This window comes from Platalea leucorodia, assembly GCF_965183815.1.
Source record: "Platalea leucorodia genome assembly, chromosome: Z".
In the NCBI taxonomy this organism is placed as follows: Eukaryota; Metazoa; Chordata; class Aves; order Pelecaniformes; family Threskiornithidae; genus Platalea; species Platalea leucorodia.
In genome coordinates, this window is record NC_138858.1 from 62,737,022 (window position 1) to 62,753,256 (window position 16,235).

The 16,235-nt window shown below is 38.6% G+C and overlaps 1 protein-coding gene across 2 annotated transcripts in view; it reads right to left on the minus strand.

Annotated features, from left to right (window-relative positions):
- The window catches only part of EFNA5 (ephrin A5), a gene marked incomplete at its 3' end in the record, with an annotated part of 205,179 nt that overhangs the window by 20,468 nt on the left and 168,476 nt on the right, over positions 1 to 16,235 (minus strand). For both annotated transcript variants that reach the window (XM_082335807.1, XM_082335806.1), the window contains exon 2: positions 13,584 to 13,876. In XM_082335807.1, coding sequence (XP_082191933.1) covers positions 13,584 to 13,876 — 293 coding nt within the window. The remainder of the gene's footprint in view (positions 1 to 13,583; positions 13,877 to 16,235) is intronic.

Consider the following 16,235-nt stretch of genomic DNA (forward strand, 5'->3'; position numbering starts at 1 on the left):
TCTTTTAAATTCCCTGCAGTGTGAAATATGAACTTGCCAACAAACGGCCAGTGCACTATGCAGCACAGGAGGGAGAGCAAGTGCCACAGATACACCAAGCGCTGGAAAATTCCTTCATTATCTCTGCTTTTCAGCCCAAGCCTCAGTAGTGACATGTGGGAGCCACCTCCAATGGAAAGTGATGGTGTTTGTAAAGACAAGTTTCCATCAGCTCCAATTATAGAAATCGTGTGCACTTGCTTGGGGGAGAAGGAGGTTCATATGGCTATATCCACAGATCACAGTCATTAGTGGCTCACAGCAAAGGTGGGTTTTTTTATGATTTTTCTTTAAAATTTTCCCACCTGAGACGTGACTGCTGATAAAATACCCACCTACGGGCTCACAAAAAAAAATCCCATCAGCTTAACGCCAAGGGTTTGAAACACAATTTATGAGAAAAGCCCCACAGGAAATCCCATTGTTGAGTAGTGGAGCACCTTCATACCAGGAGAGGGTAGAAGCCCTGCTCCCACCACCTCTGAGAAGCATGGCAGGACTCTGGTGGCAGCTGAGCAAAAGGCCAAGACAGTCCAATGCTCCAGCTCCTGCTGTTATTGGTCTCTCCATCTAGACGTTTCCATCTGATTAAAGCATTACCTGTCTAGAGACACAGAGTTGCTCTTAAGAGATAGCTGTTTAAAACACTAGTTAAATGTAAAAGAAACCATGTATTTTCAAGTCAGTTTCCATCCATATCAACACTACAATGGCTCTTTTATGTGCCTCTAAGCTAACAGTTGCACTTTGTGTTAAAAGGAAGGAAGAGCTAACGATACCAGACTTAGTCCTTGATTATGGGAGAGCAGAAATGGGGCTCGAGTTGATAAGAATATTGTATTTGCACTTAAAAAAAAAAAAAACAACCAAACAAAAAACCCTGGTAAAATACAAACATACCATTCAAAAGAACCTACTGACAAGCTTTCAAGATGTTTACAGTCTGTAATAGAGATCACATTTTCAGAAGAACTCAGGGCTTCATGTACAAAGCATTTTAGAAATCTGGCCAACTATTTGGATACCTAAGTGACAGCTAAGTACTTCTAAAATTATGACTCTAATTGGGAATGCTAAGCACTTCTGACATATGGCCGGTAATATGCAATCTATTTATTTTACCTACTGTTGGACTGGGATCAAGGAAGAACAGGATTGGAGATGCATATGTGGAATGTACATAGAATAAATTCCATATATTGTATCTACCCTGGGTTTAGGTGGGTTGTTTTGTTTTGTTTTTTTTCTTTTTCTTTTTTAAAAAACTGTCTGTTCAGCTGCATTTCAGATCAGTCCCCTAAAGCCTAGATAAAGATTCCACTTAAATGGAATATTTCTGTGTCACAGGAGTTCCAAAACCTCCATGAAACACAATCACCCCTGCAGAAATCTAAGTTTGATGCTGAACAGAAGACTTCCCTGAATATTAGCCATAGTAAGTTTCTCAGGGGAATAACACTACCTCTACTGATTTATCATGCCTTTTTCTTGTGAAATATTTCACTGAAAATAATTGGAACGTAATGATGCTTCAGAGGAGTCTCTACACGAGAGAAAGAAATAATAGGAAGAAATGTTATGTTTGAGACTATACTTTCTTTTCACAGGATCCTTAGACATCCAATGGGAACTGTCAGAGCCACCAATCAATTAATTTTCTAATCTCTCTGTAATGAGTTTTTTTTCTCATTCAACCCTTGTTTGTCTCCTTTGTAGCAAACAGCTGATTTTTCACTTGTGTTTTGACTTCCTTCATTTTATACCATCCTAAAACGCGGAAGTGGAAGAAAAAAGGGAGCTAGCCGTAATGCAACAAAACGCAGCATGTCTATTCTTTAATTCCTTGGAACATGATAAGCTCAAAAAGTAGTACGCTAGGAAATTGATTTTGTCTGTCCAAAACACGTGAAAGTGTGAAGGTCATGTTGGCAGTCTGCCCTGTATTGCTGTTAAACCCTGCAATATTCATTTTGACCTCTCTCTTATCATTCTAGTAATTTCTTCACATCCTGTATCAAGTTCATGGACCGCTCCTGCAGTATTCCACAGAACTACTTGAAGATGCACAGAATATGAAGCAGTCACCTGTACTACTTTTTCCTGGAGACCTAAATAGGGCACATAAAGCCATCTTGAGGAAAAAAAAAGCATGGTGCAGGCAAAGAAAGAAGAAAGCATGGAGACAAAATGAACCATAATGTGTTAAAACAGCAGTTAGACAGACATCTCACTTCTACGGGAAATTTGGACTTGCCAAAAAATTAAGAAGTGTGGGTCTGGTTTGTTTTTTAACCTCATTCTGCTTTGTTGATTAACCTGTTTCTGCTCTTAAAATGAATTACACCATCTTGTGTCTCCACTGTATAATTTTATCAAGGAGGCGACAAATCATGCTGGCAGTGACAGCCTGCGCTGAAGTGGAATGTATAGTAAAATACAGTTTTCCTCAAATGAATTGCTGAAACCGTTAATCTTTATCTAAATGCCCATAATAACTGTTTTGTTCTCTGTGGCAGTTGGGAGAAAAAAATGTCCTCCAGAAAGCATTTTGGCAGCCAATCTGCTTGTTAATAAAACCTGGAGAAACATTTGTGATTAATATAAATTACTAATTCCACTTTTAATGCCTAAACGTGACAGTGACTAATTTACACAGTTTCACTTGAGCTGCCACTGAGTATTTCAAGTGGGACTTCGAACAAAAAATACTGTTGCACTGGTGTATGCTTCTAAGCAAAACTACCACAGGTGCAGCACTAGAGATGAGGAATCCTATCTCTGGCAATAATTTCTAACCATACTGGCTGATTGCTCTGCTTAGGCAGGGGGCAAAGGGTCAGCAGTGAAAGCTACCTAACCCCCTCCTATTATAAGTTGGAAGCAGCACATATGGGAGCTGGTTACAACAAACTGCGAGGCTGTGAGGTGGCTGTTGCTTCTGCTACCTAGTTGGCAGCATTTTTTAGTGCTACAATGGGACACAGCTAAACTCCTCACAATTTAAGTTCAAAACTCAGTACTGCAGCAAAGTGTGTGGGCTGGAATGTGGGCGCTTCACAGCACACCACCGAACAGCTGTCAAGGAGATGCTTCATTCCTCAGAGGCAATCTTGCGATCTCACAGATTACTCCAGTGAGAGCCAAGTAAGAGATACAGCACTATCAGTGGTGAAAAATAAATAATATCCATATTTCAAGGCTTCAGACAACTGGTTCAATAACTAATATATTTGTCTTGTTATGGACATACTTTAAATGTATTCTTACACATGATTATTAATTTGAAACTCCAGTAGATTATAATTTGCCTGCTTATATTCAGCTGCTGACAAAATAATTTTAAAAGTCTTCTGAAATATAAGAAAATTTGAGAAAAGAAATTGCTAAACAATAACCTACTCATGTCAGTTGCTCACGTCTGAACTACACAACACTGTCATCATCCTCACTGGAACATACCTTTTGTTTCTGAACAAACATATGCTTTGCTTCTGTACCTCTTGCTGAGAAAGAAACACATTTTCTACCTTGCTGATGTATCTATGGAGTTTTGACTATGCCATTCCTCCCTTCTATTTCTTGATACTGTTTACAGAAAGGACCTAAGGAAGTCAGATCCCACCTCCACGAAGCACCAATGGGAACTGCACACATAACTCCATTCCCCTGGAGAAAAAGAAGTTTCTGACTTTTCTGTGCATCACCAGCCAGAAGCAGTGAGTTGTTAATACTAAGCCCTCTTCAAGACGAGAGGATGCATTCTTAATCAGTCCCCAGGATGCTGAAGAATGACACCACATCTTTTTCAACCTAAGGTTACTTTATTTCTGCTCAAGATTTCTTGGGCAGAAATACATTCACATGTGTACAGACAGCAAGACTTGCTGCAGCTGCTGCTAGGGATCCTGACTTCAGTCCCAATACAGGGCTCTGCGCTGTAGGATAGTGCATTCTTCAATGCCTCACAGCTGAACGTCTTCTGCAAAACCCTAAAATATTAGAGAGAAGTGGTCCGCATACAATTTTTAACGGTACAGGCATCAGGATACAGGAAGATGACCCAGTATTACTAAAAGCTGATGTGTCAAAAAACACGTGAGAAGAAATCCAAGCTCATATCTTCACAAAATCCCCACCTACAACTCTTAAAACATAATGTATGTTAAGCTGTTCTGGTGTATTTTTCCCTGAACACATTTTGAACACCACGACGACTGAATTGTCAGGGCTCTTTGAATTGATTAATATACTGCCATTCTGATTATCCTTCAAATAATTAAGATCGTTTTACCCCCAGAAGAACAGCAACAGCAACGTTATTCCCTATATCCATCATCAGGAGCCTGGTTACTTTTGTGCACAGAGGTATGGCACGAGTGTGATTCTGATACACCTTCAAGCCATTCTTAATTCCCTAAAGCAGTGCTGTATCTAGCTGGCTATACCACTTGATACTTTAAATATTAAATATCTATGATATAAAAGGGAAGCCAGGGAGATTTTAGAGGCAGTAAAAATCTCATTTGGCCAATAATGTAGACCTGAGGATGACCTACTGCTTTCCTGAGGGAAAGTGGAAACATTTGGAAGTCTGAAAAGATTTTTCTGTTATTTTTCAGAATAAAGCACTTCTACGCATTTCCGAATACTCTGTGAAAAAGCTTATTCTACATGATTTATATTGACTTGCCAAAGGTCTTGGAGATTGGAGTATTAACTGCATGTGCCATTTTGAGCCCAGAGTCTTAGCCACCTTGTCTGCATAGTACACATTACTGGGGAATAAAAAGAAAAAAGTTATTGAGAATTCCGTAACATTCTCTTATTTTACAGCCTCCTCTAATATCAGAGGGTTAGGTAGCTTAGAAACAAATTTACTTCTTTCAAATCCAAGCATTTATGAAAATATGGAGTTGAATGTTGAATATTAACTTAAGGAACAAGATCATCAGCCAGTTGCTCAGCATGTGGAAGCATTTTTTCATTGAGGGAGTTTGGTTTCGGTCTATTGGTTGCAGGCATGCATATATACTCGGTTTGTATCATGACACATAGACAGTATCAGCAGAGAAAGTGCTGCCTTGGTGAGTTAGTCTGAGGAACAGAGAGACTAACATGCTGATGACATGGAAGCAATGAAGTACAACACTGTTATTCCAACTGTCACTGCTATGTTATTTCCGTTTCTGTTGGCATCTGCTCCATGTTACAAAACGCATACTTCCAATACAACAGCTCATTAAACAGGTTTCAGTTTGCTCAGAAATAAAATTAGAACACTGTTACAGAGTTATAAGTCCTCAGATAATTATTAATAATACTCTCCACTTCTATGAGTTCTTTCATCCAAGGAATCTACATGCTTCCCCTTATTAATCTCATAACAACCCAGTAAAGTACCACTGCAAAGATCCTCCCCTCCAAAGTGCAGCCACCTCTGAGATGTTAAGTTGTACCTGTTGAACACCAAAACTGATTTAAAGCAAGGAATGATGAATGGTCCATCAGGATTTAAAGGGCTGTGAGCAATTCATTCAACTGTACTTCCAGCAGAACATTGGAATTTAAATACTTTTTAGAAAGTTGCAATGGGATTTTTACAAGAATCACAAATGTTAAAAATTAGACTAATCCATAGCCACCAGTATGGAACATCTAGTCACCATTTCCCTTAAGGCAGGTGTGTCACATATGGCCTTATCTAGTTCCTAATGCTCCTCGGAGGTCTTTTATTCAAGGTTTAACCGATCTATCTTTTGAATGTTTGTGATTTGATGATCACATAACAACATTCAATACATGCTTCATTTTCCTACAAAATGAACAGGCCTTCATCGAGCATGTGAGATCAGAAAGAAAAAAAGACAGAGGAAGGAAAAACCTATCCCTCATCCTTTCTGTCTGTGGGCACTCCCTCTTTCTTCCAATGTCCAAAATCAGTACTTCAGTAGAAAGCAACACAAGTCACTGGTCTTCCTACAGAGGTGAAGACCTTATACAATATGCTCATGAGACAGCTTTCAAAGTGAAAGATATATAGTATATCCTCCCCTCTTTTATATTTCTGCTGCTATCAGGATCTTAATGGCACTTGAATTTTTGAAGCACATAAATCCAAATTATCTTCTTTCAACTTGTTACCTGAAAGACATTCATTCCCTTTGAAAAACTCAAACAATAGAGACCAGCACTTCCGTGGGTTCTCTGTTCATTTTCTTATATGGATTTCTCCCGAGTCCCAAATTATTCAACAGCTTTTAACACTCCCTTTGAGGATTCTAAGAACACTACCAACGTCAAAATCTGTTAGACGTCGGTGATTGTTTCTGCTTTCTTTTTAGCAGGACCAGCACTTAATTCTTCTGATGCTTTCTAACAGAAACTAGTCCTTTAATCTACACACTAGGCTAAGCATGAATTCCCTTTTAAAGCTCACCTTCCTTGTTTGTCTAATGTTATCACACAAAAAATTTTTTAAAGTACACATTCATCAAACCCTTTCAATTGCTTTGATTTCATTCAGAACATCTTGAGTGATTCTGGTAAACCAGCTATCAAAGCAGGATTCTTAGTAGAGTGGTATATCTGAGCCCATTGCTGTCAAAGCAGCGTCAGTGTTTATGCTGATCAGATCTTGATTGGAAGTTAATGGGGGACCTGGCAATAAACAATGTTTCCCCAAAAGAAAAGTGCAATTAACACACTAAAAATGTTTGTAATTCTCTCAGCATCCTTTAATACCATTCTTTAGTTAACCTTCATTTTTTTAGCTTTTGGTGCAAACCAGGATGTCTGGAGAGAGTTCCAAAAAGGATCTTCTGACCTCATGTCTTCAAAAAGCAATGAGAAAACACAAACACCAGCAGTACCTGCATTAACTAACATCTGTCAAATTGAAGATAGACAGACTTTTTTCACTTGCTGAAAGACAAATCCAGTCTGCACTTTCAAAGCAAAATATCTGCTACTTAAGTCAACCATTTCCACTAGTAGAAAAAATTTTTAATAAAGGTTTAGCCTATTCAGTAAATACAGTGACTCCACTGCCCCCAGTATAAGCTGAGTATGGCATGACAAGACTTACCATCAATCTGCTCTACTCATTTCTCTACAGCTCGCACAACTCTGTAAAGCTGAAGTCCAAACTTTGCACCAAGCCAAATCTTTGACTTTGAGTCCCAGTATTGACAGATTCAAGGAGGGAAAATACCCAAACCAGGCCTTTTACAGCATATAAGTTATTGATATGAGAGAAAAAACCCACCCAAATAAGGGTTTTGCTGAAAGATCTTCTCATACAATTGCAGACTGTGTTCAGTGGAAAAAGCGAAATAATCTGTTTTCATGTATGGATAGTCTTACTTTCTCCTACAGAAAAAGCTATCAGGGGTATTGGTCAAGAAGCTAAATAGAGATTTAGCCAAGGACTTTGTGAGACAAGCAGCATTAGAAGTGTACAAAACGACCAACTGCCTGAACAAGCAGATACACAAGGTACACAATGGGTGATTGCAAGAGATGTCCAGTCTTTATTGTAACTACAAATAGAAGAACAGAAACTCCCAGAAATAGAGTATTGCCATTAAAATGGAAACCAATTTGTTCCCCACAACTGTAAGGACGTTCTGAAGAAGAATCAGCATTAGGTGCATTGGTGAACATCAAGGAGCAATTCTCCTTTACATAAAGGCAACTTTAAAATCAGGCTGACAGTGTGTTTACATTTACATTGGTAAATGCATAGATAAAATGTCCACTGTCCTTTCTTGGCATTTCCAAGATGGTATAATTTGCCATTTATGCCAAGGTCAGTTTGCTGGCTAAGAGATTTGTCATTACCAGTATGACTGCTTACAGAGAAACCATATATTTTAAGCGTTGGATGAAGGCGGGGCGGGGGGGGGGGGGGGGGGGGGGGGGAGAGTGTTTCTAGAGTATTACTAGTTAAATATTACTATGCTACCCTAGCTGGGATACAATAACAAAAGTAACAGCTGACTTCCTCAGAAAAAAAAAAAAAAAAAAAAAAAAACCTAACAACAAAACAACCTAACCATTAGCTAAACTATCTACAGTAACCCTTAATTGATTCTAATACTCTCCAGGATGCGACTGAGTACTCACATTGCTTTCTTTACATTATCTCCTTTTCCAGCAGGAATTTCCTCAAATAAGTCAGACTCAAAACCTGAGAAATACTATACTTATGCCCTCAGACAGCACCTCCTACCAGCAGACCTACAGTCAGAGGTGTAAACTGCTGTGCTCACAACACCAACTGGTTCTGAAAAAGCAGGATTTCCAGGTCTGTAACAGGATGAAAAAAAGAGAGAGAAGAGTTTTTTTGGGGGACTCACATTTACCTTTTCTGATAGGTCAAGATTACAGTTCACAGTCTTTCTGTTTTGTGCTCCCATTACATCAAACTAAACCTCCGGCAAACATGCGGAGATCCCTACATCAAATAATCATCTTACAGTGAGATGTGCCTGTTCATGCAAAACATTGATCTACACTAATATTAAGCTGGTGCTTGAGCAAGAGCAATGAGCGCTATGCAGCTGTTTAATACCTTTCTTTGAGCTCATGAAAAATACCAAGTAACTGTTAATAAACTACAGTGTAAAGATTTCTCAGTAGTTTTCTCCCATATAGGATCACAGGCTATTCAAGCTTGCCTCTACGAAGTACCCTTTCTTAATTCTTGCTATACCGAAACCAATCCTAAAAAAATAATAGCCAAGCTGGCAACCTGGGAAGCTATTCCAGGTTCTTAGTCATGGAAAGCTTTGTGTTCATTTTCAAAAAAAGGGGACAATGCCCTTCCTATGCTAACTGCTGATTTTTATAGGGATATGTACAGTTCCTCCTTGTGAGTTAAGACTTCTAAACTTTGTCAATAATTCCTCATTAATAACAAAAAATCCTTACGACTACCACCACCACCACCACCAAGACAAAAAGTCAGCAACCCTCCCAAAAATTATGAAACATGAAATTGCACAGGACAGAGAAACTGCTAGAGGACTGCAGGAGAAAATAAAGACAAATAATAGCACAAACACTAAACACTTAACCACACACACATAAAACATGGCAGAAGGGAGAAGAGAGGGTAAGTAAGTTCAGCTTAACTGTCACCAGAGACTGTTACCAGCTCAACAAGAGTTCAACTAGAGACCTTATTAATAAGACAAGCTAACTACCTAATTAATAGGCAAAAGTAAGACAAAAAGAAGTAGAGGTATTATAAACACTTTTTTCTACTACTGTTTTTTCCTTAAGATCTTTTGAATCAGAGAAGCCTACAGAGGTGTGCAGATGGTTGCAGAGAGATGGTCCAACTACCTGGCAGCTGTTAGAAAAAAATGACAGCAGGATTCAAACAGTTCCACAGTTTTTGGAACATGGTGAGGACAACTTCCAGTCACAGAGATGGAACAAGCTAACAGAAGAGAGACAATTTTATATTCGAAATTATGAAAATCACAAGTTCTCCTATAGAAGCATCAGCTAAGACCATCAGGGTTCAATGTCATTTGAATAAAAGCCCTCAGGAGATAAGAGTCAGAAATTTCAGGAAAAGAAGGAATTTGTGCCAACAAACAAGGATGATGGGGAACAAAGGCAAACATTAAGAAAATCAAGGGAACAGGTACTAGCAGGTTACATGAGAATCTATTTTATGAGGAAAAGGAGTACAGGAGAGCTGGATGTTATTAAGAAGTGTATGTACAATTCTAAGCACAGCTTTACAAACTCAGTTTCTTAATTTAATCACATTTTAAGAACAATTAAAAAAATATTATTTGTAACCATAATTAAATTCAAATTGTAAAAGCATACTATCCTGGTGTGGTCAGGAGCAATATGGTTACAACAAAAGCTTCCTGAATTGACAATCAGAAGCTTCATGCAGATAAATGGTGACAACAAAGATACAGTGATGATGACACATCATTAAAGGTGATACAAAGAAACAGCATAAGGATTTTGAAATAAAATCAGAAAAACACATGCATGAGATAAAATTAGAAAGACACAGTAACAAAAAAGGCTACACAAATAAAACACAGGTAAGACAATAGGATTTTTAAAAGATAAAAGGAGCTCTTTTCTCAATAAGAATGGAGAAAGAACCACTTATGTTTAGATACATTACATGTAAAGCCTGCTAACTGCTTGCAAAAACCCTCAAGATCTTGCAGAGAAGAGGAGAGCAGTGAGAGGACTGTGAAGAAGAGCAAACCTACCTTGTCTTTCTAGGAAAAGGGTGTAAGCATATATAAATGACAATATTCACAGTGATCAAATGACTAAATAAACAATACATATAAAATCTTGGAGGATAAGATGATAAAAACAGCATAGATTTCTTAAGGATAAATCATGTCAAATACTGAATTCTTTGATGGAATAACTGGACTGATTGCTCAGAGAAAAGCAAATGCTACAGCTTAATATTAGTACAACTTCTGACACTACACCAATGATACATTGCTTTCAAGAAAAGAGCAATGTGGTCTAGCTTACATTGACACAGGAGCTTGGTTCAGAAACTGCAGTCAGGATTCTGCAGTAACCTGTACCAGTCTGGTTCCAGTTGTGTCTTAATTTTTTTTATTGCAACAGCTCTGATGTATATTTGCCAAGTCGTTACTGGTATTTTATTCAATACTTAGCACATTAATAAAAATAAAACACCCATAATTAAGTTAAAGCAATGAAAACGATACCCTCATTTTGAATTGTATATTTATATAACATTATACATTTTAGGATCTTGTTTTTTTCCACTTCCTTGCTTTTGTGTTCAACTCCTCTTGCACAGCACCCCACCTTACCCTGCACACCCAAAGTTATGTTCCCTTCTGAAGGACAATAAAATCACTGTCATACCACTAAGTATTTAGTTTCTGCTTTCTCTATATTCAATCTTCTTCTGTTTCAGTAGTAATACTATTTTCTCTATTTTCAGGCTAACATCCACTAACCTGAGGTGAGCACCTGCTAAGAACTAAGTAAAAATTGAGACTTCAGGTCATGATCTATTATTTACTTTCTCCAGCCCCCACTGCGCACTTCCTAACCAAATAAAAGTTAATTCCTCTGTAAATATTAAATAACCTTTTCTTCTGTCAAAAGTTAACTCAATCAGTACTTGTTGATTGCATGTCTGTAATGCTGAATTCACTTCTTCAATGTAAATTTGACATCAGAAAGATAGATTTTTTTTTTCCTTGTATTTTCCTAGAATGAACAAGCAAAGGAGGGAGATTCCAGTTCATCTGAGCAACATATGAAGGCAATGGCATAACAAAGAAAAGTGGCATTTTCAAAAGCAACAGTTCTGAAAAAGAGAAAATGATTGTTCTCAAATTATTGCATTTTCTGGAAATAATGGAAGCAAGAGAAGCAAGTCGCATCCTTAAAAGGTAAACTGAAAAGATTTTTGAAAAAGCACCAGAGACTAATTAAGCTAAATACCTAACCAACCACTTAATATTTCTGTCATTCCAGAGGTCTAGACTACATGACACGTTTTGTAACCCTTAAATATAACATACCAGACTGATGCTACGTAGTCAGCCTTCCTCCTCTCCTGCAGAGAGGGCAGAGGTTTCAGATCTGCTGAGGAAAGGAAACCTTCCCTGGCAAAGCAGTAATTTCTTTAACATGCAGATACAGAATGGTAACAAAGGCGGTCTCCATAGCCTGGACTATTTACAATTTTTATGAGGAAACAAGGAACAACATTTCACCATCTTGTTTCTTCAGCACAAGCTAAGAGAAAAACATTCCAGGATTGAAACTCTCCCCTGAGGAGGTCTGCATTTAACTGTTAACTTCCCTGCAACTGCTGCAATGCCAACCTTGTTACTGTCCTCAGCAGAGTGAAGGATTCCTTCGCTTAAGTATTCCTGCTTGTTTTACTGATGATGCTCAGGAACTGAATTAAAACAAAAACAAAAACAAAAAAACCCCACCAAAAATCCTCTGAGGGAGCCTGGTATCAGAGTTTTGAATGACACAAAACTCCTGCTGAAGTTAATGGGAAGCTTTTGTGAGTGACAGGAGTAGGACTGGGCCTACACAGTTGATTTATTTATCTTAGAACATTATCCGCTTAACTCTGATATCTTTACATGATTTCTCATTACCATATTAAAAAACAGTTTTAAGTAACATTACAGTTTGCTTTTTGAAATTATTTTTAGTATTATTACCGTGCTTCAGCTCAAGAACAAGGCACTGTTCTTCTGATGCTGAACCACCACTCATTAGAGGTTTTTATTTGCTGGAAGAAAAAGACATGAAAGGAAAACTATCCACTAGGAATGTATTTCCCTGTAGGTTTAGAAAGGGAAAAGAAAAATCTCAATGCTGAAGAAATGAGGCTGAAAAATAAGAATCATACATACTCAGTTTCTCTGGTGAAATGAGGTGGAGTGACTGTTTCATAGTAGAAAGGCCAGCTACACATACGAAGACAATATTTATTGGGATCTACAGTCTGTCTAAAGCTTTCAACCCTCTAGCACTAAAAACAGAAAAAAAAAATATTGCTGGAGCAGTCAAAACTTGTTAGGAGTGGAAGACTCAGGTACAAAACAAATTGATGGAATAAGATCTTTGTTGGAGGATTAAACAAACGAGACATCTGAAGCAGTATTAACTACACAGTGAGGTCAGGGAATCAGTTTACTTAACTCACTGGTTTTTAACCTCCTGATGTTTTTACTTCCTTAGCCCCAAATGTTATCCTGCATCTCCTCTGAGTGCCTTGAGTAGCCCCTATGCAGGCTTCCATGGAGGAGAGCGCAGAGCTCTGGGAGGGTGCTCCCCATTGCTTCAGGGAGCAGGCGTGAAGGTGTGTGAGCCCATTCACACTCCCCTGCTTGCTGCCTGCTCCCATGGCACCCCACATCGCCCATGCTGATGGAAACAGCTTGTCCAAGAAAAAGGGTGAAAAAAAAAAAGAAGGAAGAAAAAAGGAGCCACTTGGCTTGACACTAGGAGTATTTACCCTAAGAAATTACAACTTTAAATACTGATGGACTACTGACAGCAGCAGCCATACCACTTACAAACTACACAGAGCTCACCTTCCTTTGGTGATAAATATTACAGAGACAAGAGTATTTAATCTGAGCAAATAAGAAAATCCAGGAATTTCACATGCAAAGGATTAATTATTTTTCCTCATATTTGGGGACAGCTTCCATCCTACCCTTCTTGCCCCCTCCTCCTCGACCTCAGAGTGCTGGAATAAACAGAATAGTGCATTCTGCTTTAAAAGTCAGCCACAGTTCAGTGAACAGGCTGACATGCTATTTCATGTGAGAAAAGAAGCTGTGATTTAATCTCATTTTCACTAGCTAGATTCCTAGCTAATGTATCTGGGGATAGTGAAGCCTGCATTCACTGTAAGACATCTGCATTATATACCATTTGGCCCTCTGTATTTCCACAGAGCATAGGTGAAAAATTAGCTGGGTTTCTTGCACCTGCTGTGCAACAGTGGTAAATCTCTATATACTTACAGATGTAGAAATATTCCCGGCCTGGCCTGAACTCAAATCCTAGTGAGAAGGGAGTGAAGAGCTGGAACTTTTCTGAGAACTTCAACGGTCCATTCGGGGAATGCGGCCGATTACACTCCCACCTCTTGAATCCTTTGGAGGTGTGATCGCAGGAGCTGTAGCCATCAAAGTTCACCATGTACAGAACGTAGCGTTCGGTCTTATCTTCCGGCACTGAGTCTTCATAGTGAGGGCAGAACACATCCAGGTAGTCATTGATGCAGACATCAATGTGGTAGTCGCCCCGCTGGAATCTGAAATCACAGGAAGAGTTCAGACATAAGCACAGTTAACTCATGATGACCTTGTTGCAGGGTAACATTCTCATAAAAGGGACATCACTAATGGCACTTCATTTCACTCCAGCCATGCACATTCAGTCTCAAAAATAACCCTTACGATTCACCAGAGCTATCAGAGACTGCTTATGCAGGACTATGATCATATGACCTTCTGGATAAAGCTTTTGCTCTCTTCTGTTGCTAACGCACACCAAGTTATAAGCAATCTTTCCCTATGGTTTATTGAATGAACAAACAAAGTGCCTGCTTTATTTGGTTGTGGGTTTGTTGTTTTTTTTTTTTTTAATTGGAGAAAGAGGCAAGAAGAAGCAAATAAGCCAGAACTGTATCAGCCTCCCCGAATCAGTGTCTACATAAACATCTACATATGCGTGCAAATAAATAACGCAAACATATCCTCTTCTCTGAATCAGGCAGTAATCACCCCTGTGCTGAAAGCCAATTTGACTGCAAGTACTTATAGTTACTACAAGAGCACAAACAGGTTTACTCTTTCTTCATGATTAGCAGCAGTTTGTCAAGATGCAAAGAAAAGCCTGTATTGCTTTTTAAAGATATTTGCAAAGCAGTGCATCTCCTTTGCCAAAAACACACAGTGGAGACATTGCTCTGTTCAGATAAAAGGATTCTGGGATACAAATTATCAGCACTCAGCCTAATGTGACAGTTCTGAACGAGTGCCAGCGGAGAAAGGTAGCGCAAGGCACCAGCCCAGATGCACTTTATTATTACTATTATTATTACCGAGGACTCCTTAGAGATGTGAGATTCTTGTTTTGTTGGGGGTGGGGAGGGTGTCCTTTTTTCTGCCCTCCATGTTTCACTTACATTACTTCTCTAATGCCTACCATAGTATCTGGAAGAAACTATGGGAACAAATTCACTGCCTCCATGGGAGCTTATACCGTGATGGATTTAATGATACCATAAAACAGGTCTGTACGTCTATCAAACTCCCAGGGGCAGCCAAAGAAACCAACCACTGACCTACTCCATTTCAGGCTGACTGGGCTACTTGTAGCTTCTCTCTTTCACGGCTGCACTTGTCAAGTGTACCACAGAGCAATAAAAAGGCCATGACAGATTTAACTATAATACTTCTTTTTAGCTGAGGGGCATATTTTAAACACCTGATGGGCTTGAAATCTGCCATCTGGATCCTTCTATCTAATTTCAGAGAAAAAGCAATGATCTGCTGGCCCTCCAAGGATAAATTCAGAGCAAACTACACCTTTTCATATCCCTACAATAATTTAACTTCAATAAAATAGCTTTTTAAAGGGGAAAAACTGAACATGCATCAAAGCATGATGTATCTCTATAATTTCAGCCAGTGCACAGCCTCACAGTTCCATTCTGTAACATGGAAAAGCCGCTCTGAACCACAGTTCTTCCAGGAGAATTTACATTTATCTATATCATTAGTTAAAAATATATTTTTGTACTCCAGTGCTTTCAAAACCTGCCACCTGAACAGATACTGTCTTAACACATATACAAAAATGTATTGTTTTCAAATTGGTGCCTGTTCTCTGTATCAGTTAACGGTACGCCTTTTCTTACAGGTAATGAAAAACAGTATCTTACAAATGTTATGAAATGTTATAGGAAAGCCACATTCTGGCAATGATATCTCTATTTTTCTTTTTAAATTACAGTTTTAGTAAGTAAAAATGGGTATGTATTTATACATGTGTATGTGTGTGTGTTTGTGTGTGTACGCTTTTTTTAAACCATGCAGGTGACAGACAATGCAGTTTTCTCAAGGGATTCTCAAGATTACCTCTCATATCAACCTGTGCCTTCACAATAATGCCCAATTATGTTTTGTTACAGAAACTATATGCTTTCAGAAGTACACTTATGTAATTGTAGACATTGAGGATGAGAGCGGTCTCCTTAATATTAAACTTGTTTACAACACAAATAACCTTATGTGAACTGCTTCTCTACATTCTCTTTAAGTCAATGGAGAGAAATAGGAACTTCTTGAGTCCAATTCATGTGGCCTGTTTAGGCCCAAGTTACACTGGAATGAGATGGATCACGCTCCAGAAGTAGCTATTTCTCTCCTTTAACCAAAAGGAGAGTCTAAACAGACATTTCCCAGAGTCTGTACTGTAAATAGCTGAATTTGAAGGGAAGAATCCACCACACAGTCTATGATAATGGAGATGATACAGACAACTAAAGTTGTGATCACACCTTAAATCCGCGTTAGCAATGAAATCAAACTTGTAATCTGCACCAGTGAGCTGTTCTACCCAATACTGCACACAAAGAGCTCACCTGACTCCCTTTTGGCAAAGTC